General features: G+C 54.3%; 1 protein-coding gene across 3 annotated transcripts; it reads left to right on the top strand.

Annotated features, from left to right (window-relative positions):
- Positions 1 to 1,145: 1,145 nt before the first annotated feature.
- Positions 1,146 to 26,561, top strand: BICRA (BRD4 interacting chromatin remodeling complex associated protein). Of its 3 annotated transcripts, none has more exons than XM_030475020.1 (14): positions 1,146 to 1,449; positions 10,068 to 10,113; positions 10,502 to 10,544; positions 11,002 to 11,067; positions 11,650 to 13,575; positions 15,590 to 16,123; positions 17,571 to 17,721; positions 19,111 to 19,238; positions 19,626 to 19,751; positions 20,795 to 20,853; positions 20,948 to 21,096; positions 22,363 to 22,457; positions 23,420 to 23,522; positions 23,648 to 26,561. In XM_030475020.1, exons 2-14 carry the CDS (start codon positions 10,073 to 10,075, stop codon positions 24,757 to 24,759), a joined length of 4,533 nt encoding a protein of 1,510 aa, XP_030330880.1. In that variant the 5' UTR covers positions 1,146 to 1,449; positions 10,068 to 10,072; the 3' UTR covers positions 24,760 to 26,561. The 3 variants fall into 3 exon arrangements, with proteins under 3 accessions (XP_030330880.1, XP_030330879.1, XP_030330881.1); XM_030475019.1 differs by having other exon boundaries at positions 15,587 to 16,123; XM_030475021.1 differs by lacking the exon at positions 15,590 to 16,123.
- The last annotated feature ends 61 nt before the right edge of the window (positions 26,562 to 26,622 follow it).

The raw sequence follows: 26,622 nt of genomic DNA, 5'->3' as shown, positions 1-26,622 counted from the left end.
ATGGCACCCGGGGGGGCGGGCGTGGTCAATGCAAATGAGGCGAGGAAGGGGAGTGGCGTATGCTAATGAATGGGGTGTGAATGCCACTCTATTGGCAAAAATGGGCCTGGTGTATGCTAATGAGGGGATGGAGGCCAATCAATGGGCTTGGGGGCGTGGCTTCTCCCCATACATGGAGTGAGGGTGTGGTTTATGCTAAGAGTGGGGCATGGGGTGGTGCCTATGATGGGGGCGTGGCTTATGCTTATACATGGTCAGGGGCTTGGGTTATGCGAATGCATTGGTGTGGGGGGACCATAATGTGCAGTTATGTGTAAGTTTGGGGGCGTGGTTTATGCTAATTAAGGGCTTGGTGTATGCTAATATGCATCACTGGGGGCGCGGCCTATGCCAATACATTGATGTGGGGCTGTGGAATGTTCCAAAATAAGTCGAGAGGGCGTGGACTATGCTAATATATGATATGGAGGCGTGGTTTATGCTAATATATCAGCGGGGGGGATGTCCTGTGCACTTATATGGAAGTTGGGGGAGTGGTTTATGCTAATAGAGGGGTGGGGACTGTGGCCTATGCTACTATATTGGTGTGGGGCCATGGCGTGTGCCCAATAAGACATAGAGGGGCGTGGTTTATGCTAATAGGGGAGTGACTTATGCTAATACACTGTTATGGGGCTGCGTTATGTGCTCAAATAGACTTGGGGGGTGCGTGGTGTCCGCTAATATATCCTCAGGGAGGCGTGGCTTATCCTAATATGTACACACAGGGGATGGTTTATGCCATTATAGCGCAGTGGGGGCGTGGTTTATGCTAATAGATGCATATGAAGGCGTGGTTTACGCTAATACATTGGTGTGGGGCTCTGGTGTGTGCTCAAATAGACTTGGGGGGTGGTATATGCTGCTATAAGAGCGGGGGGGGCATGGCGTATGCTAATATGAGCGCGGAGGGGCGTGGCGTATGCTAATATGAGACCGGAGGGGCGTGGCTTACGCTAGTACTGGTCGGAGGGCGTGGCTTATGCTAATATGAGCGCAGAGTGGGCGTGGTCCTCCCTTTATATGGCAAGTGGGCGTGCTTTTTGCCATCTATGGAGCGTGGGCGTGGCCCGCGCCGCTGCGTGCCCTGGGGGGGCGTGCCCTATGCTAATCCCGCCCCAGTGTGGGGGTGCGGGGGGGGGCGGTGTTTGTGTGTGTGTGTGTGTTTCTCACCCCCCCCTTTCCCAGTCACCCCCCCCCCCCCCATTCCCTTTCCCCCCCTCTCCTCACCCCCATTCCGGGGGTGCCCCGTTCCGCGCCTCCCTTCCCGGCTCCTCCTTCGAGCAGCGGCGCTGGGATCAGGCACCGCGTTGAACCTCTAAGTGTCGGTGCCCGGCGGGGTCCTCGCTGTGCGCCGCCCGTGCGGGGATGTCCGGGAGACCCCGCGCCGGGCGCTGCTCAGACACCACGGTGAGTCCCGCACAATGCAGCGATTTCGCGTTAAATCGCTTTAACCGCGGCCGAGGCCACCGGGGGCGGCTCCCCCCGGCCCGGCCGCCGCCGCCGCCGCCGCTTCCCCTTCCCTGCGCCTCACCCCGCACCCTCCGAGCCTCAGCCCCGCGGCCCGGCCCCGCCGCTTCGCCCTCCCCCCCCCCCCCCCCTCCTCCCCTTCCTCCCGCTCCCGGACCAGCCTCTTCCTCCCGGTGCGGTCGCGGTTGCGGGACACAATGTGCCCCCCCCCTCTATGGAGACGTCGCTTTGCGATCCCCCCCCTTTATGCACCCTGAACCCCCCCCCAATCCAACCCGCACCCCGAAACCCCCCCATTCCAACCCAAACCCCCCAATTCCAACCCAAACCCCCCCAATTCCAACCCAAACCCCCCGATTCCAACCCAACCCCCCTCCCAATTCCAACCCGTATCCCACCGGGAAGCGCCTTATCCTGGAGGAGGATATGGGGGGGGTATGTTAACGGTTGGGTGCCCCCCACCCCACTCCTCCTCTTCCCATGGGATGCACACGGGGGGGAAGTGGGAGATCGGGGTTAAGCTCCCCCCCCCCACACCCCTTGTCGGGGTGTCACTGGAAAACCGGGAATGCCGCGCTCCGGCCTAGCGATGCCAAGCGGAGCCATTCCCGATCATGGGGGGGGTTGCTCCTGGTTAAAGTCAGGGTGGGATTTTGGGATCGACGTGGTTTTTGGGATGCTTAAACACCCCCCCCCCACCCCCCGAGCTGAATAAAGGACGTTGGCTGCTCCTCAAACCCTTCTTCTAGTTGTCATTTCCCTGCTCCGCTTCCAGGTATTCCAGCTTTTCCCATGGATAATCCCGGCCGGGTGGCCGCGGGCTCCGTAGGCTCCTTGATTCCCAAATTCACCCATTCCCGGCGGTTTTCCCTCTTGTTTGCTTCCAGTCATTCCCTATATCCCACCCTCCCCTCGTTCCGGGGGGGTTTTCCTATCGGAATGCCGCCGTCGCTCCTGGTTGTGTTGTGTCCATGAGTTGGGTTTGTTTGATCCCAAGGGAAACTGAGGCAGCTCCAGGGTTTGTGTTCCCAGTGTCATGTTCTGGAGCTGTTGGGATGGGGAAAGGCTCCACTTTGGTGCTGGCGCTTGGTTGCAGTGTCAATAATTGGGCTGATCTTTGGTTTTATTAGTTATTATTAGTGCTCCTATCCTTATCATCATTGTTATTATGGGTAGTATCTGTATTTGCATCATTATTAGGAGTATTTGCATCATTATTAGGAGTATTTGCATCAGTATTAAGAGTGTTTGCATCATTATTAGTAGCATTTCCATCGTTATTAGCAGCATTTCCATCGTTATAACCAGTATTTTCATCACTATTAGCAGTATTATCATCATTATTAGCAGTATTTTCGTCGTTATCACCACTATTTCCATGGTTATTAGCAGTATTTCCGTCGTTATAACCAGTGTTTCCATCGCTATTAGCAGTATTTCTGTCACTATTAGCAGTATTTCCATCGTTATTAGCAGTATTAACATCATTATTAGCAGTATTTTTGTCATTGTCACCACTATTTACATTGTTAATACTACTCATCATTATTGCCAGTATTTTCATCGTTATTAGCAGTATTTTCATTGCTATTAGCAGTATTATCGTCGTTATTACTCGTATTTTCATCACTATTCCGGGTATTTTCATCCTTACCACCAGTGTTTTAATACTTATCACCAGTATTTTCATTGTTATTACCAGTATTTTCATCATTATTATCAGTATTTTTATTATTACCAGTATTTGCCCTGCTATTACCCATATTTTCATCATTATTAGTAGTAGTTTCATCACTATTACCAGTATCATCATCATTATTTCCAGTATTTTCGTCGCTATTAGCAGTATTATCATCATTATTTCCAGTATTTTCGTCACTATTAGTAGTATTATCATCATTATTACCAGTATTTTCATCATTATTACTGGTATTTTTGTTGTTATTACCAGTATTTTCATCATTAGTAGTAGTATTTTCATCATTACTGCCAGTATTTCATTGCTAGTAGCAGTATTAGCACTGTTATTAGTATATTATCACCATTATTACCACTATTAGCACTGTTATTTCCACTATTATCACCGTTATTACCACTAGTATCATTTCTAGAGTGAGAGGACGGCGGCGTGGAGAGTATCCTCTGAGTAGGAAGGCGTATACAGCTAGAAGCCAGGCCTGCGTTGTATCCACTCTGTAAGAGGATGGAGCTCATAGTCCAGCCTGTGTTGTATCTTCTGAGTAAGAGGATGGAGCTAGAAGTCAGGCCTCTTGTAGCTACTTGGAGCTGGAGTCAAGCCTGTGTTGTATCCTCTGAGTAGGAGGATGGAGCTGGTAGTGAAGCTGTCTGTAGTATCCTCTGAGTAAGTGAACGGAGCTCATAGGCCTCTGTTGTATCCTCTGAGTAAGTGAACGGAGCTCACAGGCCTCTGTTGTATCCTCTGAGTAAGTGAATGGAGCTCATAGGCCTCTGTTGTATCCTCTGAGTAAGTGAACGGAGCTCATAGGCCTCTGTTGTATCCTCTGAGTAAGTGAACGGAGCTCACAGGCCTCTGTTGTATCCTCTGAGTAAGAGAATGGAGCTCACAGGCCTCTTGTATCCTCTGAGTAAGTGAACGGAGCTCCCAGGCCTCTGTTGTATCCTCTGAGTAAGTGAATGGAGCTCACAGGCCTCTGTTGTATCCTCTGAGTAAGAGAATGGAGCTCACAGGCCTCTGTTGTATCCTCTGAGTAAGTGAACGGAGCTCATAGGCCTCTGTTGTATCCTCTGAGTAAGTGAATGGAGCTCACAGGCCTCTGTTGTATCCTCTGAGTAAGTGAACGGAGCTCACAGGCCTCTGTTGTATCCTCTGAGTAAGTGAACGGAGCTCACAGGCCTCTGTTGTATCCTCTGAGTAAGTGAATGGAGCTCATAGGCCTCTGTTGTATCCTCTGAGTAAGTGAACGGAGCTCATAGGCCTCTGTTGTATCCTCTGAGTAAGTGAACGGAGCTCACAGGCCTCTGTTGTATCCTCTGAGTAAGAGAATGGAGCTCACAGGCCTCTTGTATCCTCTGAGTAAGTGAACGGAGCTCATAGGCCTCTGTTGTATCCTCTGAGTAAGTGAACGGAGCTCACAGGCCTCTGTTGTATCCTCTGAGTAAGAGAATGGAGCTCACAGGCCCCTGTTGTATCCTCTGAGTAAGTGAACGGAGCTCATAGGCCTCTGTCGTATCCTCTGAGTAAGTGAATGGAGCTCACAGGCCTCTGTTGTATCCTCTGAGTAAGAGAATGGAGCTCACAGGCCTCTGTTGTATCCTCTGAGTAAGTGAACGGAGCTCACAGGCCTCTGTTGTATCCTCTGAGTAAGTGAATGGAGCTCATAGGCCTCTGTTGTATCCTCTGAGTAAGTGAACGGAGCTCATAGGCCTCTGTTGTATCCTCTGAGTAAGTGAACGGAGCTCACAGGCCTCTGTTGTATCCTCTGAGTAAGAGAATGGAGCTCACAGGCCTCTTGTATCCTCTGAGTAAGTGAACGGAGCTCATAGGCCTCTGTTGTATCCTCTGAGTAAGTGAACGGAGCTCCCAGGCCTCTGTTGTATCCTCTGAGTAAGAGAATGGAGCTCACAGGCCCCTGTTGTATCCTCTGAGTAAGTGAACGGAGCTCATAGGCCTCTGTCGTATCCTCTGAGTAAGTGAATGGAGCTCACAGGCCTCTGTTGTATCCTCTGAGTAAGAGAATGGAGCTCATAGGCCTCTGTTGTATCCTCTGAGTAAGTGAATGGAGCTCACAGGCCTCTGTTGTATCCTCTGAGTAAGTGAACGGAGCTCATAGGCCTCTGTTGTATCCTCTGAGTAAGTGAATGGAGCTCACAGGCCTCTGTTGTATCCTCTGAGTAAGTGAACGGAGCTCACAGGCCTCTGTTGTATCCTCTGAGTAAGTGAACGGAGCTCACAGGCCTCTGTTGTATCCTCTGAGTAAGTGAACGGAGCTCCCAGGCCTCTGTTGTATCCTCTGAGTAAGTGAATGGAGCTCACAGGCCTCTGTTGTATCCTCTGAGTAAGTGAACAGAGCTCCCAGGCCTCTGTTGTATCCTCTGAGTAAGTGAATGGAGCTCATAGGCCTCTGTTGTATCCTCTGAGTAAGTGAACGGAGCTCACAGGCCTCTGTTGTATCCTCTGAGTAAGAGGAGGGAGCTACAGGTCCGTTTCCTCCTCCTCTTCCTCCTCTCTCCCAAGTACTCGGCTCTTCCCAGTGCCGGAGACGTACCGTGTGTGTAGGGAAGAGCATCCGTCCTCCCCTTTTCCCAGGAGTAGCTCCATCCCGTGGGAGAGCGGGATGTGGGACGGAGCCAGCGGTGGAGCCCCGTGTTTTCCGCCCCCTTTTCCTTCCCACTCCCTTTTCCCGCTCTCCCATCCACACGGATGCGCTCCTGGCAACATTCCCAGCAGGAGCGGGGAGCTTCTGGGTGCTTCCTGCTGGAATTCCATGGCAAAAGGGACGCAATTCCCAAACCCTTCCCGGTGCTGGGCTTTTGGCGATGGGATTGAGAGCTTCCCGCCCCCTTTCCCAAGCGGATTTGGGCACATTCCTGCTTTTCCCTCTTCTTTCTTCCTGCTGTTTGCTTTCCCAATCCCACCCCTCAATCAAGCTCCATTTGCGTGCCAAGAACTTGGAATTCCGTGGTGGGAAAGAGGCTTTTCCCACCAGGCACATGCAGGACCTCGGATTTCACATAGGCTCTGGTTTTCCCTGCTGGAAAACCACTGTTCTGATCCCAGCAGTGGGAAAACAAGGAGTTAGGGCTGGAAAACCACCGGCAGCGGCTCCTTGGTGTCCGGCTGAACCGGGAATGGCGTTTCCAGCCTGGGAATAACATTCCTCCTCGGCACAGCAAGTGTTTCCCAAGCTTTTTCCTTGAAAATCCAGTGCTTTGCTTCCCATTGTCTTCCTCCTCCCAAGGGAATGCGAGTCTGGAAGTGATTTTGAGGGAATCGATCCATCCAAAAGCATTTTCCTGCCGCACGGAATGGTTGTCTCATACAAAACAAGGAGGAATTCCTAAAGGGAATGTGGGTGGATTTTGGTTTCTCCAGGAGCAGGGGGTGTCCATCTTCCCATCCCTACGGATGGGATCCAACGGGCTGGAAGTGCCATGGAAGCTTCCCAAACCTCAGCTACTCGCTGCCATGAGAAATAAGAAGCTGGAATATCGGTGGTGCCAGGATACGGGAATGCCAATGGGAATGGAGAAGGCGCATCTGGAGACAGTGTTTTCCTCTGGGAATCCTCCCTGTAACAAACTGGTGTCGGAATTCCTGGATTCCATTTGTGTTGCCAAGGAGGGGAAGCCAGAATTCCTCAGGGCTGGAATCTTCAAGCTGTCAAATGGGTACAATATTCCCAACATCCAGAGGATTTGGGGTCTTTTTGTTCTAGGAATGGCCCAAACCATTCCCGGGATGTGCAACCGGCGCTGGTTTATGGGGAAGCTCCTCTTTGGGAAGCGATTTCCTCCTCTTTAGGGCATCTTTATCCCATGGAATTCCCACTTTAAGCCTTTAACTGGCTCCTTTCCAATCCTCATGGTTCCAGTTTATCCAGGAAGAGGGAAAATCCTTGCAGCTGGAATAACTCGCTCCACTTAGGAATAAGAGAGTCAGCGGTGAGGAGAAATATCCCGCTGGGAAGAGGGGGGTTAAGGAATTCCAGCACCTGGGAATGCTGGTTCAGGTGCTGGGTTTGAGTGCGACGATGGATTTGTGCTTCCCTATGGAGCTCTGCCTTGTATTCCAGAACGTATCCCTGTTGCTGTTCCCTGTTCGTGGATCTCCGGATGAGGTGATGGGGATGGTTTTCCCTCTTCCAAATCCCAGGCCTGGAAAACCGGGATGTTCCATCGGATACAAGCGCTTTCCTCCTATCCCGTGTTAAGGAGGGTTATTCCAAAGAGGAATTCCGTGTCTAACCTGATTCCCACTCTGGTGATGGTCACCTTGTCGTGATGGAGCGAGGAGGATTGATGGAATTCTCGGGATGGAGACATGGATGTAAATCCCATCGGGAGAACAATGGAATGCGGGAGCCCGGATTTGAGCTTTAGTGGTTCCAAATAGCCTGGAATTCCCAAATCCAGCCGGATCCTTTTGGAAGTTCCTGCTGGAAAACAGAACCCGCCACTGTTTATCCCTCAAATAGCTCCCGGTTTCTGGAATGGGGGGGGAGTGTTTCCTTAGGAATGTGAGCTCTGGGTGGGTTTCCAAAGGAATCCTTCCCTTCAATCCCGGTGGGAGAAGCTGAGGCCGCGGCATTCCCGCAGCTCCTCCCGCATTGAAATGGAGACTTCCTCTGTTCCCGGTGGGATTCCCAGTGGGATTCCCGCTGACTCTGCACATCCCTCAAGCGGGAAATGGGAATTCCCAGCTTCCTTCTGCACGGAAATGGGAATTCCCAGCTTTTTTTCCTGCTGGAAGATGCTTCTCTTGTTGGGAGGTTTGTCCTCCTCATCCTTCTTTAGCATTATCCATGAGGATGCTGGAAGAAAGAAGGGAATACCAGGAATTCCCTGTTCCTTTGTTCTTGTCATTCCATGTCCGAGTGATGCCGATGCCCGTTAGTACCACCCAGAGCTGCCAAAAACCAGGGAATTCCCATTTCCCTCCCCCTTTTTGGAATAGAAGCTGCACATCCTTGGACCCGGAATGAGTCTAGATCTTGGGATAATGGGAATGGGAAGAGAAATGGAGGCTTCTGTTGGTGCTCTTGGTCTTTGGTGGCTTCTTGGGTGGTTTTATCCATGGCCTTGGTAAGCCTGAGGAATCATGGAGCCATGGGATGGGTTGGGATGGGAAGGAGCTGGAATCATCCAGATCCAACCCCCAGGGACACCTTCCATAGGGCAGGCTGCTCCTTGAGCACTGCCAGGGGTGGAGCAGCCAAACCTTCTCCATCCATCCCAGTGTCCCAGCGCCCTCATGGGGAAGAGCTTCATCCCAAGATCCCATCCAGCTCTTCCATCATCTCCTCATCCCATCCCTCCATCCCGTGTCCAAGGCCCCGCTCCAGGTCTCCTGATGTTGGGGAGCCCAGAGCTGGCCCCAGTGCTCCAGCAGGGTCCCCCCCTTGGCCCTGCTGCTCCCATGGGACACAGTGGGGAGCTCCCATAGGACACAATGGGGAGCATCCATAGGACACAATGGGGAGCTCCTGTAGGATACAAGGGGGAGCTCCTGTTGGACACAATAGGGAGAATCCATAGGACACAATGGGGAGCATCCATAGGACACAATGGGGAGCATCCATAGGGCACAGTGGGGAGCTCCCATAGGACACAGTGGGGAGCATCCATAGGACGCAATGGGGAGCTCCCATAGGGCACAGTGGGGAGCTCCCATAGGACACAGTGGGGAGCTCCCATAGGGCACAGTGGGGAGCTCCCATAGGACACAAGGAGCTCCCATAGGACCCAATGGGGCTGTTGGTGGCTCCCGTTGACCTTCTCCTCCCCCAACATCCCAAATCCTTCTCCTCGGGGCTGCTCCATCCCTTCTCCTTGGCCTTGGAATTGCCCCAGGAGCAGGAGCTGGTTGAGCTCCATGAGCTGCTCCAGGTGGGATGGATTCCCAAGGACGTGCTGGGGGTCCATCCCTTGAGTGTCCTCATTGGTTCTTCCATGGTCATGGAATGCTGGATGTTCCGGTTGGGGCTCCATGAACCACTCCTGGGCTTGGAAGCCCCTTTCCAAAGGGAATGTGGGCTTTGGATTCACCAATGGAGCCAGGAAGCTCCTTGTCTCCGGGTGCTATGGGATGGCCTCAGCTTCCCAAGAGCGATCCCAAAGCTGCTGTTTCACACCCCACGTTCCAATCGTTATCCCTAAGGATTATCCCAAGGGTCCCTGTTGCTGTTACTGTGTCCAATTCCTCCCCTGTCGCTTCCAGCGGAATGGAATTCCTAAACCCTCTTCCCTTTCCCGGTGCCGTCACCTTGTCTGGGGTTAAGCTTTCCTACTGGGATAATCTGGGAATGAGGAGCAGGAAACTATTCATGGAAGTAGGATTCTCCAGCCTTCGAGCCTTCACCATTCCCATTATCCATGGAATTCCATAGCTGATCCTGACCATAATTACAGTTGAAGTTGGGTTGTTCAAAGCCAGGAGCTTCATCCAGGTGGAGCTTCAAGGAGGTTCTCCACTTCCTTCTCCTTGACTTGCAGCTTATGGGATCCCACCTTCAATCCCACCTTCCCGAGGGAAAATGCTTCCAAGTACTTTGGCCGTGGGGAAAACTGAGGGATCAAAGCACAAGATAGGCCTGGGGGTGCTGGGATGTGGCTGGATTCAGATCCTGGAGGATCCAGGACCATGCTGTGGGTCCATGGGGGCTCTCAATGGGGTGAAACCAAGCCCCAACCATTCCAGTTTGGATTCTGTGGGTGCAACTGGGAGAACTGGTGATGGAATCCAAGTGGTGATGGGTTGAGTGACCATAGAGGAGGGTGACCCTTGGTTGGACACTGGGATGGCGTGTTTGGGATGAGGGAATCCCATGGGATTAACGTGGTGCCTTTGCTCTTTGCAGTTGACATGGATGATGAAGACGGCCGGTGCCTGCTAGATGTAATCTGGTGAGTAGCTCCCTCAGCATCATGTATGGATTGGGATGGGAATTCCACCACCCTTGGCCCATAGGCACGTCCCCAGAGGCCTAAAGTCATCCCAGATGTGCTCCAAACCTCCCAGATCCCAAAATTCCTCCTGGATTGGTGGGATTTGCTTCCTGGGCTGGAGGTTTTCATGGCTCCACTCACCCCTCGAGCCACTTCCAACATGGATCAATCCCATTTCTCCACTCTTTTGCCGTAAAATAAGGACTTTGGGGAATCTCCACACATTAAGATGATGCCAAACTGTTGGTCAGCGGATGGTCCAATGGGGTTTATGGTGATCCAGGAAGTCGTTGGGAATTGGGGCTGGAAGCGTGGTCCCGTGTCCATGTGGTGTCTTGTTTTGCAGCGATCCTCAGGCCTTGAACGACTTCCTCCATGGATCTGAAAAGGTGAGAGATGGAGGGATCCGTTCCCAACCCCTTCCCAATCCATTCCCACCCCCTTCCCAAACCTGGAATTGCCCAACCCCTGCCCAAAATCATCCCAACCCCTTCCCAAACCCTTCTGAATCCATTCCCAAGCCTTCCCCAAACCCATTCCCAGACCCTTCCCCACCAACCTCCCTTTGTGAATGGAGTTTTCCTTCCTTAAAACAAGGGGATTTTCCTGAAATCATTCCCAAGTCCTGGATCCTTTGAGGTTTTAGGACTTGGGGGGAGCCCAACCAACGTTCTGGCACCTCTTGGAGCCACCAACAGGGGTTTGGGATCACTTGGAGCCGATCTGGAGCCGGGAAGCGCTTGGTGCTTCCCAGACAGCCACATTGAGCCATTTTCCCATAGTTTTCCTCATTTTGGGATCCATCTTTGCTCCCAAGAGAGTAAATCCCATGTTTTTCCATTGCAGATTGACAGCGATGATCTCCTGGACAACACCGGAGATGCAGCCAGCTCCTTCTTTGAAGGTGCTGGGGTACGTACTTCCATGGACACAGTATTCCCTATGGGAATGTTCCCTTTCATCTGGGGGGGTGGGTTGGTCATGTCCTATCCTTCCTTTGCTGGGAATGGGATTATTCCCTAAGGAAATGATGAGTCTCCAAATCGTCTTTTGGGGGGTGGTCACCCAAATTTGGGTTATTCTGCATGAAATTCCCAAGTTTTTTGGTTCCTCCTTTAGTTTCTTCATTCCCAATTATTATAAGTCTTGGATTCATTAATTATTAATGAATTATTAATTACTGATGAATGTGTTTCTTCCCTTTATTCCTCACCACTGCAACGCTTCCATTCCCTTCCCCTTTGCTTGTCACTCGGGCTGGATTCCCACCAGCTCTCCATGGCATTCCCAAGCCTGATCCCAAAACGGGATGCCAAGGTCCATTCCCTTTGGGGGCGGGTTCTTCCTGTCCCCTCACCTCCATGAGGAAGGGGATGGTTTCTCCTGGGGTTTCTAGGCTCGGATGGGAGATTCCCACCCAAGGGTTGGTGGACGTGGGTTGAAGGCATCTCCCTGTGCTTTGAGCTCAACGTCTTCTCTCTCCTCCCCTCTCAGCTCCATGTCCAAGAGTCCTCTGGGAACCACCTAAGCACGGAGCAGAACCAGCCGGCGGCCAGCGTGGACCTGGACTTCTTAGAAGATGACATCTTGGGGTCCCCATCCAGCACCGGGGCCAACCTGCCCAACTCGGACCAACCCTGCGACATCCTCCAGCAGAGCCTCCAAGAGGCCAACATCACCGAGCAGACCCTGGAGGCAGAAGCTGAGCTGGACCTGGGCTCCTTCCAGCTTCCCACCCTCCAACCGGTGGTGCAGGCAACGTCTGATGGAACCCCCCAGATCTTCTCTGGTGGGGCTGACCTCATTGGGCTGCAGCAACCCACTGTCCTGACCCACCAAGCCCTGGTGCAGCAGTCGGTAGGAGCTGATGTGGTCAACAAGGCCATCAGCGTCCAGCCCTTCCTCCAGCAGGTCGGGTTGGGGAACGTCACCATCCAACCCATCTCCAACCTTCAAGGTCTGCCCAACGGGAGCCCCAGCGGGACGTTGGGCATCGGGCCCATACAAGTGGTGGGGCAGCAGGTGATGGCCATCAACCAGTCGGCGCAGCAGATCATTGCCAAGCAGGTCCAACCGTCCCAAGTGGCCACCATGCCCGTTGGGAGCTACATCACGCAGCCAGCGCCCGAGCAGCAGCAGGTCACCCTGGCCTCAACGGGCGTCTCTCCACAAGGTGCTGGTCTCGTCATCCAGAAGAACCTGCCCACGGTGGCCACCACGACGCTCAATGGCAATTCCATGTTCGGAAGCGTAGCCGGGACTCAAGGTTCCCAACCTCTCACTGTCACCTCCAACCTGAGCAGCCCTTTGGTGCAAGCCCAGAATGTCATCATCCATAGGACACCGACCCCGATCCAACCCAAACCTGCCGGTGTCCTCCAGCAGAAGCTCTACCAGATCACCCCCAAGCCCTTTGGTTCCAACAACACCACTTTGACCATCCAGAACGAAGCTGCCCTCCAGCAGCAGAAGGCCCAGCAGAACCTGACCTTCATGGCCAGCAAACCCGGGCAGAACGTGGTGCTCTCGGGCTTCCCCCAAGGGCTTCCAGCCAACGTCTTCAAGCAGCCGCCACCACAGCAACAAGCCCTCAGCAAACCCATGAGTGTCCATCTGCTGAACCAGGGCAGCAGCATCGTCATCCCAGCCCAACACGTCCCTCAGGCCATGCTGCAGGGCCAGAACCAGTTCCTCCTCCCTGGACAACTCGCTGGTGCCTCCACCGTGCAGCTCCCGCAGCAGCTCTCGGCTCTTCAGGCCAACATGGGGGGCCAGATCTTGACCACTTCCCATCCGGGTGGCCAAGCCCACATCATAACCAGCCAAGGGCCCGGTGGGCAACTCTTGACCAACCAAGCTTTGCCGGCGCAGCTCCTCACCAACCAGAACATCACCAGTCAGCTGAACCTGGGCCAGGTCCTCACCTCGCAGAGCGCCCATGGCACCGCTCACATCCTCTCGGCTCCCATCCAGCTCCAGGCTGGCCAGGTGGGACAACCAGCGCTCTTCCAGATGCCCGTCTCCTTGGCCGGCAGCTTGAGCACCCAAAGCCAACCCGTGATCCAAGGGGTGACGTTGCCCAACCAAGTGGCCATGCTCAACGCCACCGAGAGCATGGGGCAAGCGGTGAGCATCCAACCTTCTGCTGCCACCAGCAGCCAAAGCCCCGGCCTTGGCCAAGCCCAAGCAAGCACAGGCACCAACCTGCTGGCCAGCACGGAGCAGGCGTCCATCCTCACCGTCCAGACCTCCCAAGCGGCTCCTCTCCAGCTCAACGTCCCACCAGCACCTCCAGCCCAACAGCCCGTCACTTCCCAAGCCAGCCCCACTTTGGCTTCCAGCCCGGAGAAGATCATCCTGGGACAAGCGGCCCCTGGAGCTGTCATCAACCAGGACTCCATGCAGATGTTCCTTCAGCAGGTAAGGAGAAGCTCACTCGTGGTGGTCTCCAGCACCGGGGAGGAATGGGTTGGGGTTTGCTTCGCACCAAGGGACATGGGAGAAGTTCTCCAGCATCATCTTGGTCCTTGGTGTGGTGTCTTCTCACCATAAAGCCTCAGTAGATGGGGTTGGAAGTGGGGCTTGGGGCCAGCGCCTTGTGTTTGGAAGGAGGAACCTCACGATGGGTTGTCCCTCAACCCCGTTCTCCTCCCTCTGCAGCTCAGGGTTGATCCCACCCCACAGCATTGGCTTTTCCTTATGGTTTTCCACCTCCATGCGTGGGTTCCAACTAGTTGGGTGGCTCTGGAAGTGGTGGTGGATGAGCCCCAGCATGGACGTGTTGGGGCCATGTGGAGGTCAAGGTGGTTCCAATGGTGGTTGTGGGCATCTCCTCCAGCTTTAGCTGCGTTGGGAAGGGCTTTGGGGACGTCTTGGACACCGGGTTTGATCCTTCAACTCGTCTTTTGGAAGTCCTTGAGCTATGAGAGGAAGGAATGGGATGAGAGCAGGAGCTCTCCCTGTGGCTCTCATTGGTGGTGGCAGCAGCAGCAGCATCTCAGTGGTGGGAAGCTTCAAACTCCTTGGAGTTGAAGGAACTCACAGATCCCTGGAGATGTTGGGAATCATGGAATGGGGTTGGGAAGGAGCTGGAGAGCATCCAGACCCCACCTCCAGGGACACCTTCCATGGGGCAGGTTGCTCCAACCTGGCCTTGCTGGTGATGGAGCAGCCAAACCTTTTCCATTCAACCCATCCCAGTGTCCCACCACCCTTATGGTGGAGAGCTTCCTCCCAAGATCCCATCCAACTCTTCCCTCTCCCAGTTCCTCCTCATCCCATCCCTCCATCCCGTGTCCAAAGCCCCTCTCCAGGTCTCCCATAGCCCCTTTAGGCACTAAGGTCTCTATGGAGCCTTCTCCTCTCCAGGATGGACAACCCCATGTTCTCAGCCTGTCTCCAGAGCAGAGCTGCTCCAAGCAACACTTCCAAGTCCTTCTCCTTAGGGATGCTCCATCCATTCCCCAACCTGGGTTTGTGCTTGGAATTGCCCCATGGGCAGGCCCTTGCCCTTGGAACTGCTTGAGCTCCATGAGGTTCTCCTGGTCCCACCTCTTCATCCTGTCCATGTTCCTTTGGATCCCCCTTGTCCATGGATCCCACTTTGGGATTGACAGCCCCAATCCCAACCCGGGGCTGCTTTCTCCTTGTGGCATTCCCAATGAATCCAGTGGAGTGGGAAGAGCGCGGGGGCCAGACATCGGCTCTTCCTCCCATCCCGCTTTTCCCTGCGTAGCCGATGGAAGACCCATGGATTTGCCAGGGCGGGAAGGAGAAAGCAGGATGCTCCCTCCACAGCTGGAATGTGATGGGAATTTTCTGTTCCATGGTGGGGGTTCCCCCCTTGTGCTCCCAAAGTGCAATTCCCAGTGCTGGGGGGGACAGGAATGGGCGAGCTGCAGCCAAAGTGGGGCCAAAATCCTTCCCCTTCCCATTGTCCATCCATCCCTCCATCCATCCCTCCCTCCCTCCATCCATCCATCCCTCCCTCCCTCCATCCCTCCCTCCATCCATCCATCCCTCCCTCCATCCATCCCTCCATCCCAAGCTCCGGCTGCTCCCGCTCGCTTGCCAGACTAACCCTAAAGCTGCCTCTTTTCCTTCTCTTCCCATTCCAAAGCCTTTATCCCTTCTTCCCCCCCCATTCCTTCATTTTTCCATAGAAATCAGGACTTTAAGGCCTGTAATCATTAATCCAGGGGGGGATATTTGGAGGCAGAGCGCAATTCCCGGTGGGAATCCTGGTACATCCCTCCCTGCTTCACCCTCAAACCAGCTTTAAAAGCTCTGGGTGATGCCGGCAGCATTCCTGAGGCTTCCGGATTATCCCAGAGCTTTCAGGAGCCGCTTTCAGAGCGGGAATGATCCCGATGGAGCCGGAATTCCTTCCTCAGCTTGGACTAACGTCTTCCTCTTTCCTTCTCTGTTGCAGCAGAAGCTCCCTGGAGCATCCCCGTCCCCTTCGCTACCTCATCCTCCCCTTGGGGACACCCCGCAGCTCCCGGCCTCCCACCTCTCCCAAATCCCATCCCGACCCCCTTCCCAACCCCAACCCCTTTCCCGACCCCCTTCCCAACCCCAATCCCTATCCCGGCCCCCTTCGGAGCCGCTCGCCCGGCCCTGCACCCCACAAGCCCCATTGTACCTCATTCCCAACCAGTTATCCTCATCCTCCTCCTCCTCATCCCCCTTGGGGGGCGGGCAGCACCCGCTGCGTCCCCCATCCCAGCCCCAAGCAGCATTCCCGGCGGCACAGCCCGACGCTGAGATCCCGCATTCCCATTCCCCCCACTTCCAGCTGCAATTCCCAGCCCAAAGCCAGCTCAAGCCCCCTGCTCCCAGCCACGCTCTGCACCTAAGCACGGAGCAGCAGAGGAGCTTCCCGATGGTCCCGAGCCAATTCCAAACCCTCCCGGCTATTCCCAATCCCGCTCCTCAGCAGAAGCAAATACTGGACAGGTTCCAGCAGGTAAATAAGCGCCGTCGAGGGGGTTGAGGCTGGAATGTGGCCGCAAACTTCCCGAAATCGGGATTTTGAAGGCTAAATGGGAAGCAAAACCCATCCAGCACATAGAGCGGAGCCAAGCGCCGCTTCCTCGGCTCATTCCTGGTGTTCTTTGGGCTGTTTTGCCTCGGGATAACGTTTGGCATGTGCCGCCGCCACCGCTCCTGGCCCCATTCCCAGCCCCTGGTTGTGGTTCGGGGTTGGCATTCCCGCTGGGATGCTCCGGGATTGCTCCAACCCTTGTGAGAGCGGAGCCTCGCTGATGGGGGGGCCGGGCTTTGCCCATGGAGTACCAGGAATTAACTGAATCCAGGGGGGTTTCTTCGGTATTCCCAAGGCTGGGAATGCCAAAGGCAGCACCGGAGCTGCTTTTCCCAACTGGAATTTGATACCGCCCCCTCCTTGGGTGTGTTTTTGGGAAGGGGGGACCCTGTGCCCGGAGCTCAGCGGCAGCTTTTGGGCTTCTCTGGCGTCTCCCACTGGGAAAAGCACCGGATTCCGCAGGCTCGGGGCGTGTTTTCCAGTGCTGGGGGGTGGATCTGGGGTGGTTTATGGTGGGTTATAGTGTTTATGGTGGATTTTGGGATGGTGTATGGAGTTTTACGGTGTTTATGGTAGATTTTGGGATGGTTTATGGTGTTTATGGTGCATTTTGGGGTGGTTTAGGGTGTTCTACGGCATTTTATAGTGGATTTTGGAGCGGTTTAGGGTGGATTTTGGGATGGTTTAGGGTGTTTCTGGTGGATTTTGGGGTGGTTTATGGTGCTTTAAGGTGGTTTATGGTGCTTTATGGTCGTTTATAGTGGTTTTAAGATTTTATGGTGGATTTTGGGGTGGTTTATGGTGGCTTATGGTGGATTTTGGGATGATTTATGGTGGATTTTGCGGGGGGCTGTGGTAGTTTATGGTGGATTTGGGGTTTTATGGTGCTTTATGGTGGTTTTTGGGGTGGTTTATGGTGCTTTATGGGGGATTTTGGGGTGGTTTATGGTGGATTTTGGGCTGGTTTATGGGGGTTTATGGTGTTTATGGTGGATTTTGGGGTGGTTTATGCTGTTTGTGGTGGATTTTGGGGTGGTTTATGGTGTTTTATGGTGCTTTATGGTGTTTATGTTGGATTTTGGGATGGTTTATGGTGTTTATGGTGGATTTTGGGGTGGTTTATGGTGGGGTTTGGGGTGGTTTATGGTGTTTATGGTGGATTTTGGGATGGTTTATGGTGGTTTATGCTGTTTATGGTGGATTTTGAGGTGGTTTATGGTGCTTTATGGTGGATTTTGGGGTGGTTTATGGGGGTTTATGGTGTTTGTGGTGGATTTGGGGGGGGTTTATGCTGTTTATGGTGGATTTTGGGATGCTTTATGGTGCTTTTGGGGCGCTTTATGGTGTTTTCTGGCCTCTCCCCCCGCAGGGCATCATCCTGCAGCCGAAGCAGCCCCCGGCCAGCCAGGCCCCCGCTGCGCTCGCCCCGTTCGGCACCTCAGCCCCCTCGGTGCTGGTGAGCGGCCAAGGGCAGCCGGTGACGGTGACGGTGACAACCACGACCACCACGGCCACCGCAGGTGTGTGTGGGGGGGGACACATGGGAGGGGGGCCCCATGTGCACCATGATACTCATGTACCAACTGTCCTGGACCACGAGCATCCTGGTGCACAAGTATCATAGTGCACAAGTGTCCTGGACCATGAGCATCTCAGTGCACAAGTGTCCTGGACCACAAGCATCGTGCATAAGCATCATGGTACATGATTATCATGGCACACAAGTGTCCTGGACCATGAGCATCCCGGTACACAAGCATCCTGGTGCACAAGCATCGTGGTACATGGTTATCATGGCACACAAGTGTCCTGGACCATGAGCATCCTGGTGCACGAGCATCATGTGCACCATAATACTCATGTACCAAGTGTCCTGGACCATGAGCATCCTGGTGCACAAGTGTCCTGGACCATGAGCATCTCAGTGCACAAGTGTCCTGGACCACTAGTATCATGGCACATGAGTATTATGGTGCACAAGTGTCCTGGACCACAAGCATCCTGGTGCACAAGTATCATAGTGCACAAGTGTCCTGGACCATGAGCATCTCAGTGCACAAGTGTCCTGGACCACAAGCATCGTGCATAAGCATCATGGTACATGATTATCACGGCACACAAGTGTCCTGGACCATGAGCATCCTGGTGCACAAGCATCCTGGTGCACAAGCATTGTGGTACATGATTATCATGGCACACAAGTGTCCTGGACCATGAGCATCCTGGTGCACAAGCATCATGTGCACCATAATACTCATGTACCAAGTGTCCTGGACCACAAGCATCCTGGTGCACAAGTGTCCTGGACCATGAGCATCTCAGTGCACAAGTATCCTGGACCACTAGTATCATGGTACATGAGTATCATGGTGCACAAGTGTCCTGGACCACAAGTATCATGGTGCATGATTATCATGGCACACACGTGTCCTGGACCACAAGCATCCTGGTGCACAAGCATCCTGGTGCACGAGTATTATGGTGCACAAGTGTCCTGGACCACAGGCATCATGGTGCCCAAGCATCATGGTACATGATTATCATGGCACACAAGTGTCCTGGACCATGAGCATCCCGGTACACAAGCATCCTGGTGAACAAGCATCCTGATGCACGAGTATCATGGGGCACAAGTGTCCTGGACCACAAGTATCCTGCTGCACAAGCATCATGGTACATGGTTATCCTGGTGCACAAGTGTCCTGGACCATGAGCATCCTGGTGCACGAGCATCCCTGAGCATCCTGCACCACTAGCATCACGTCCCCCTTGTTTTGGGGATTGCAAGCACAGGGAGCCAGGATGGGTCTGTCGGGATGGATCCATTGGGATGGGACACGCTGGGGGAATCCAGGTCCTTCATTATCCTGCTGGAACATGAACCCCTTGTCTTGGTTTCCCTGTGCCAGGAATCACAGCCCCGGCGCCTGCCGAGAGCAAGACCTTCGCCAGTGTTTCCACCCCGATTCCTGCTGGGAAAGGGGCCGTGGCCCAGGGAAAGCCGGGAACGCCACTTGCCATACAGCAGCCAGTGCAGGTGAGGGACCCGTTTCTATGGCTTTCCACTGCATTCCAAGCTTTTCCCACATTATTCAAAGGTTTTCCCACATTATTCAAGGTTTTCCCACATTATCCCAAGGTTTTCCCACATTATTCCAAGCTTTTCCCACATTATTCCAAGGTTTTCCCATATTATCCCAAGGTATTTCCACTTTAGCTCAAGGTTTTTCCACTCTATTTCAAGGCTTTTTCACTTTATCCCAAGGCTTTTCCGCTTCATTTCAAGGCTTTCCCACATTAATCCAAGGTTCTCCCATATTATTCCAAGGTTTTCCCACATTGTCCCAAGCTTTTCCCACAAACAATCCCCAGGTTTCCCCCATGATTTCTCCCACTATTTAAACCATTCCTTCCTTTCCCACAGCCGAAGCCCGGAGTGATCAGCTCCGTCCCGGGCCTGAACCTCGGGAAGGGCCCTTTGCAGATCCAAGTGGTTGGAAAGGGAATTCCACAGCTCGTGCCCTCAGTCCCTGTGCAAGGCCAGCAGCTGGTGAGCTCCCAACACATGCATGGAGCCCCAAGCGATGGGGCCGCTTCCTGCTTTGTCCTGGAGGGAAATTCCCATTTATTCCCATTGTTTGCACATCCCATGGGAGCGGGAGCTCCATAAACCACCCCTACACATCGATCCCATGGGGATGTTGGTGTATTTTCCACCCCAAAACTCCTTTGTTCACAACAAGCCATGGAATCAGCACATAGGTTGGGTTGGAAGCGACCTCAAAGCCCATCATTCCCAGTCCCTCGCGGCATTCCTTCATTCCAAACCTTTCTCGAGCCATATGCTCCATCCCTAAAGCCCTTTTCTGCCTCCACAATCCCTCTTCCCCATCTCAATCTCTATTCCCCATCTCAATCCCTCTTCCCCATCTCAATCCCTCTTCCCCATCTCAATCCCCCTTCCCCATCTCAATCCCTTTCCCCATCTCAATCCCTCTTCCCCGTCTCAATCCCTCTTCTCCATCTCAATCCCCCTTCCCCATCTCAATCCCCCTTCCCCATCTCAATCCCCCTTCCCCGTCTCAATCCCTCTTCCCTGTCTCAATCCCCCTTCCCCATCTCAATCCCTCTTCCCCGTCTCAATCCCTCTTCCCCATCTCAATCCCTCTTCCCCATCTCAATCCCTCTTCCCCGTCTCAATCCCTCTTCTCCATCTCAATCCCCCTTCCCCATCTCAATCCCTCTTCCCCGTCTCAATCCCTCTTCCCCATCTCAATCCCCCTTCCCCATCTCAATCCCTCTTCCCCGTCTCAATCCCTTCCCCATCTCAATCCCTCTTCCCCATCTCAATCCCTCTTCTCCATCTCAATCCCTCTTTCCCATCTCAATCCCTTTTCCCCATCTCAATCCCTTTTCCCCATCTCAATCCCTCTTCCCCATCTCAATCCCTTTCCCCATCTCAATCCCTTTCCCCATCTCAATCCCTCTTCCCCATCTCTTGGATGAACCCCCTCTGGAGTAGTGAATCCCATTGTGTTGAATCCCATCCCGGTGAATCCCATCACCTCATCCCATCTTTTTCCCTCCCCACAGTACGACACCAAACTTGGCCTGAAGAAAGCCCCAACGCTCCAACCCAGCAAAGAAGCTTGGTGAGTCCTTCGCTGTGGGTTTCCCATGTCCAGTCCTCCTGGAAACACCGGGAATTCCGCCCGTTGACCTCTCAGCTCTTCCCATTCCTTCCAGTTTCCTGGAGCAGCTCCACAAGCACCAGGGTTCCGTGCTGCATCCCGACTACAAGACGGCATTCCGCTCCTTCAATGATGCCCTGCAGCGCCTCCTGCCCTACCACGTCTACCAGGGAATGCTGCCCTCGGCCCACGACTACCGCAAGGGTGAGGGGGGAAATCCATGGGGAGCTTGGAGAAAAGGGGGATTTGGACATCTCCTGGCTTCAGCCATTCCCAAGGGGAGCTTTGGAGGTTTTCCACCTGGAAGGGTTCAAATGGATGTTTGGCCTGGTGTCCATGGGGAACCCCGGCAGCTTCTTAGTGGTGGAGTAGTTAAAACCCCGTTCCTCAGGGTGTTCTCCTCCTCCTTCCCCTTTCCCTTCTCCTTCTCCTCCTCTTCCTCCTTATCTTCCTCCTTTTCCTTCTCCTCCTCCTTCTCTTCCTCCTCCTTCTCCTTCTCTTTTTCTTCCTCCTCCTTCCCGTCCTCTTCCTCCTCCTCCTTTCCCTTCCCCTTCACCTTTCCCTTCTCCTTCTCCTTCTTTCTCTTCTTCCTCCTCCTCTTCCTCCTCATCCTTATTCTTACCCTTCTCCTTCTCCTCCTTCTGTTTCTTCTCTTCTCCTTTGCCTCCTCCTCTTCCTACTCTTCTTCCTCATCCTTACCCTCCTTCTCCATCTCCTCCTCCTCCTCCTTCTCCTTTCCCTTCCCCTTCACTTTTCCCTTTCCCTTCTCCTCTTCCTCCTTATCCTTATTCTTACCCTTCTCCTTCTCCTCTTTCTGCTTCTCTTCTTCTCCTTTGCCTCCTCCTCTTCCTACTCCTCTTCGTCATCCTTACCCTCCTTCTCCTCCTCTTCCTCCTCCTCTTTCCCCTTCCCCTTCACTTTTCCCTTTCCCTTCTCCTCTTCCTCTTCCTCCTCATCTTCCTCCTTATGTTTATTCTTACCCTTATCCTTCTCCTCCTCCTTCTGCTTCTCCTTTTCTCCTTTGCCTCCTCCTCTTCCTACTCCTCTTCCTCATCCTTACCCTCCTTCTCCATCTCCTCCTTCTCCTTTCCCTTCCCCTTCACCTTTCCCTTTCCCTTCTCCTCCTCCTCCTTCTCTTTCTGCTTCTCCTCTTCTCCTTTTCCTCCTTTTCCTCCTCCTCTTCCTCATCCTTATCCTCCTTCTCCTCTTTTTCCTTCCCCTTCACCTTTCCCTTCTCCTCTTCCTCTTCCTCCTCCTCCTCCTCTTCTTCCTTATTCTTTCCCTTATCCTTCTCCTTCTCCTGCTTCTCCTCTTCTCCTTTGCCTCCTCCTCTTCCTACTCCTCATCCTCATCCTTACCCTCCTCCTCCATCTCCTCCTCCTCTCCCTTTCCCCCCCCCCCCGGAGTAGTGCCGTAGTAGCCCGGTAGTGGTGGTGGTGCTGACGGCAGCGCTGTGCTCTGTGCCCGCAGTGGACGAGGAGTTCGAGGTGGTCTCCACGCAGCTGCTCAAGCGCACCCAGGCCATGCTCAACAAGTACCGGCTGCTGCTGCTCGAGGAGTCGCGGGTGAGTCCCCACCGCACCCCGCATCCCGCCGCAGGCATTCCCGGCCTCGGGCGGCAAGCGCTGCGGGAAGCTGGAGGGATGGATGGTGGGATGAGGTGTAACCATTGCTGCTTCTGCTCCTTCCCCTGCTTCTCCTTCCCCTGCTTCTCCTTCCCCTGCTTCTCCTTCCCCTGCTTCTCCTGCTCCTGCTTCTCCTGCTCCTGCTTCTCCTGCTCCTGCTTCTCCTACTACTGCTCCTTCTCCTGCTCCTTCTCCTGCTTCTCCTACTCCTGCTCCTTCTCCTGCTCCTTCTCCTGCTCCTTCTCCTGCTTCTCCTTCTCCTGCTTCTCCTGCTTCTCCTGCTTCTCCTTCTCCTGCTCCTTCTCCTACTCCTGCTCCTTCTCCTGCTCCTTCTCCTGCTTCTCCTTCTCCTGCTTCTCCTGCTTCTCCTGCTTCTCCTTCTCCTGCTCCTTCTCCTACTCCTGCTCCTTCTCCTGCTTCTCCTGCTCCTTCTCCTGCTTCTCCTTCTCCTGCTTCTCCTGCTTCTCCTGCTTCTCCTACTCCTGCTCCTTCTCCTACTCCTGCTCCTTCTCCTGCTTCTCCTGCTTCTCCTGCTCCTGCTTCTCCTGCTCCTGCTTCTCCTGCTTCTCCTGTTCCCGCTTCTCCTGCTCCTGCTCCTTCTCCTGCTCCTACTCCTGCTCCTTCTTCTGCTCCCGCTCCTTCTCCTGCTTCTCCTGCTCCTGCTTCTCCTGCTCCCGCTCCTTCTCCCGCTCCCACTCCTTCTTCTGCTCCTGCTCCTTCTCCTGCTCCTTCTCCTGCTCCTTCTCCTCCCACTCCTGCTTCTCCTGTTCCTTCTCCTTTTCCTCCTCTCCTCTTTCTCCTTTTCCTCCTCTTTTTCCTCCTCGTCCTCCATCTGCTCCTTCTTCTTATCCTGATCTTATCCTTACCTTTATCCTCCTCCTCCTCCCTCCCACCCCATGCAGAGGGTCAGCCCATCAGCCGAGATGGTGATGATCGACCGCATGTTCATCCAGGAGGAGAAGACCACACTGGCCCTCGACAAGCAGCTGGCCAAGGAGAAACCAGGTGGGATACACGTGATTCCCAGTCCTTTCTCTTTCCACTGGGAACTGGGGAGGGGAAGAAGCTATGGAGAACCCGCGGCGTTCCCAGCGCGGACGGAGCTCCTGACTCTCCTCTTTCCCTTCCAGACGAGTACGTCTCCTCCTCATCCCGCGCTCCCGGCCTCGCCTCCTCCTCTTCCTCATCCTCCTCGGCCTTGACCTCGGTCTCCAGCACCACCCCAACCCCGGAGAGCCTGAAGGTGCCCCCGGCGCCCGCGCCCATGGTCCACCCCACCAAACTGGTCATCAAACACAGCGGAGGGTCCCCATCGGTCACTTGGGCCAAAGCCACCCCGGCGCCGTTGGATGGGGACGAGGACGCGCTTCCATCCCGGAGCAAACCTCCCATCAAGACCTACGAAGCCCGGAGCCGGATCGGGCTCAAGCTGAAGATCAAGCAGGAGGCCGGGCTGAGCAAAGTGGTCCATAACACGGCCTTGGACCCCGTGCACCAACCTCCCAGCACGTGTAGGGTCATCAGAGCCACCGGGGCCACCATGAACGGCTCCATTGACCACGGAGCGTCGGGGCCGAGCGAGAAGAAGCCGATGGTGACCTATTGCCGGTTGCCGCTGCGGAAAACCTACCGGGAGAACGTGGATGCCTTCGTGGGGGAGAAGGGCCCCGATCCCGGCTCCAAAGGCAGCAAAGCGGAGCAGATCCCAGCGGGAAGCAACCTCAAGCATGAGGATGGCTCCCGGAGCGTCATCACATCCCATAGGAGCCGGGAGAAGCCGATGGAGAAGAGCCGCTTGGAGGAGAGCTCCAAGCTCTTGGTGCCGGCCAAGCCTGAAGACTCCACCAGTGGCCTTATGAAGGAGCTCGCGGAGGTAGAAGAGGACTTTTACCATGGGATGATCAAACCGGAACCTCCGGATCAAAGCTCCGGGCCGGAACTCCATTGGGAAGCGCCGTTCCCGGCGGCGAAGCGCCGCAAGTCGGAATCCTTGGAAGTGGATAACGCCAGCTTCTCCAGCGACAGCCCTCAAGACGATGCCCTCAACGAGCATCTCCAAAGCGCCATCGACAGCATCCTCAACCTCCAGCAGCATCCCGGCGCTTCCCAAAGCATCCGGACGCCTTCCTCTTCCTACAATTCCTCCTCTTCCCCCTTTTCCTCGCCCGTCCACCGCACGGACACCTTCGTCGCTGCCCCCAACCACAACGGTGGCCTTGGAGCCAGGACGTTGACCAGATAACAGAGGAAGCTCCTGCTTGGATTCCCATGGGAAAGGGTTGGGAAGATGGGAATGGGGAGGGGGGGGTGGTGGGAAAACTCCGGGATGGAGACCCCGGAAATACGGGGGGTTGGGGGGTGGAAAGGCGGCGGAATTCCCGGCGCCGCGTGCTTTGCGTTGAAGCCCCCGTTTGGATTCCGGATTCCCAAGAGTGGGGTTATTCCCGCTTTTCTATGGTCCCATCAACCCCCTTAGGAAAGAGGAGCTGGAGTTGGGGTTATTCCAGGGTTTCGGGTCATCCGGAGGGAAAAGCAGGGAAAGGAGGAAGCGCGACGGTGCGGTGGGTGCTGGAGGGGGAGGCAAATCCCTGCGGCAAAGGGCTGGGAATAGGGGTCTGCTTTTCCCTGTCCTCCCTCTGGAAAAGCTGAGGTTCTAAAGGGGGAAGCACCAAAACAATGAGGAATTCTCCACCCCTTCCCTAAAAACACCCAATCCGGAAGTATTCGTCATTCCCGCTCTGGGGCCGGGCCTTTTCCCGTTTTCCCGGTGGTTTTCCCTATACTTTTCCTTATTTTCCCATTCAAGGCACCAAGTTCAGCCTCCCCCATCCTGTATCCATAGCTGCCTGATTGGAAAACCCAGGAAAACGGGATTTGGGGGGGGTAAAGCATTGCGGATCCCACTCTGGAATGGGCGGAAAAGCGGCGTTTTCCGGGTGTTTCCTTAGCGTTATTAGGGAGTTTTCCCATTCTCCGGGATTTGGGGGCAGAAACAGGGAAAGGGAATCCTGGGAATGAGAAAAGCGACCCCAAACTTGATGTTTTCAAACGAAAAGCGGGAATTCTCTCGGTCGAAGAGGTGGGGTTTAGCGCAGCCAGGATCCATAAATCCCCTTTTCCGGAGCTTGGGAACGCCGCGGCTCTCGGCATTCCGGCATTCCTCACCGCTTGCTCACCGCCAGCGCCCAATTCCTCCTCTTTAACCCCCCAATTCCCGCCGCCTCCTTCATTCCTTCCCTTCTCCCTCATCCCAAAGGGAGCCGCAGCCACTTGGGAATGCCGGGAGCCGCCAAACGCTTCCCGGTTGCGTTTTGATCCCGAGTTTCTCCCTTCCAAAGGCCTTAGAGAGCGATGGGGATTTAGGGAATCCCTCTTCCGTATGGAAAACACCCCCCAGCTCCTGGCGTTGGGGGGTTCTTTGCTTTTCCTGCCCTTCCAGAGCCCCATTCCCGGCCTTGCGGCCGGATCAGGGCAGCAATAAGGGACGATTCCCATTTTCCCACTATTTGGCGCTTTCCTTTTGGATCTCTCCCTTATCCCTATATATCGATGTGTATTAAATCCTGGGTTTGGGGGGCTCTTTAGCATGGAAATCTCGCTTTCTTCCAGCCATCGGGATCCTTAAATCCACCTTTTCCCTCCCTTCCACCCGGAAAATGGGAAAACGAGGAGATTTTCCCTATTTCCCCCCAAAACAGGGGCGCAGGACGGGGCTTCGCCTTCATTTTACGTAGGAAAACCCCCACTTTATCCCATGGGATGTGGCGCCGAGGGGGGGGTTCAGCCTTATCCCAATCCATGGAATTGGGGGGGGGTTTGGTGCCGGGAGCGGGGTTAATCCTTGTTTTAGTGGGATTTTGGGATGGGGGAAGGTCAGAATCATTCCAAACCACCCCCCCCCACACCCCCCCATTCCCGGTATCCCGAATTATCCATCCTATAAATAGTTTTGTACTTGTATTTATTGTGGATAACGGCGTTTTTTATCGGGAATTCTGTACATTTAGGACTTTGTAAATTAAAATGGTTTTTGCTTTCTATAAACTCAGCCCCCCCCCCCCCAATCCCCCGGGAATGGGGGAAAATCCAGGGAAATTGGGGAAAA

This window comes from Strigops habroptila, unplaced genomic scaffold (assembly GCF_004027225.2).
Source record: "Strigops habroptila isolate Jane unplaced genomic scaffold, bStrHab1.2.pri NW_022045628.1_ctg1, whole genome shotgun sequence".
In the NCBI taxonomy this organism is placed as follows: domain Eukaryota; kingdom Metazoa; phylum Chordata; class Aves; order Psittaciformes; family Psittacidae; genus Strigops; species Strigops habroptila.
This window is presented reverse-complemented; position numbering and strand designations above follow the sequence as displayed.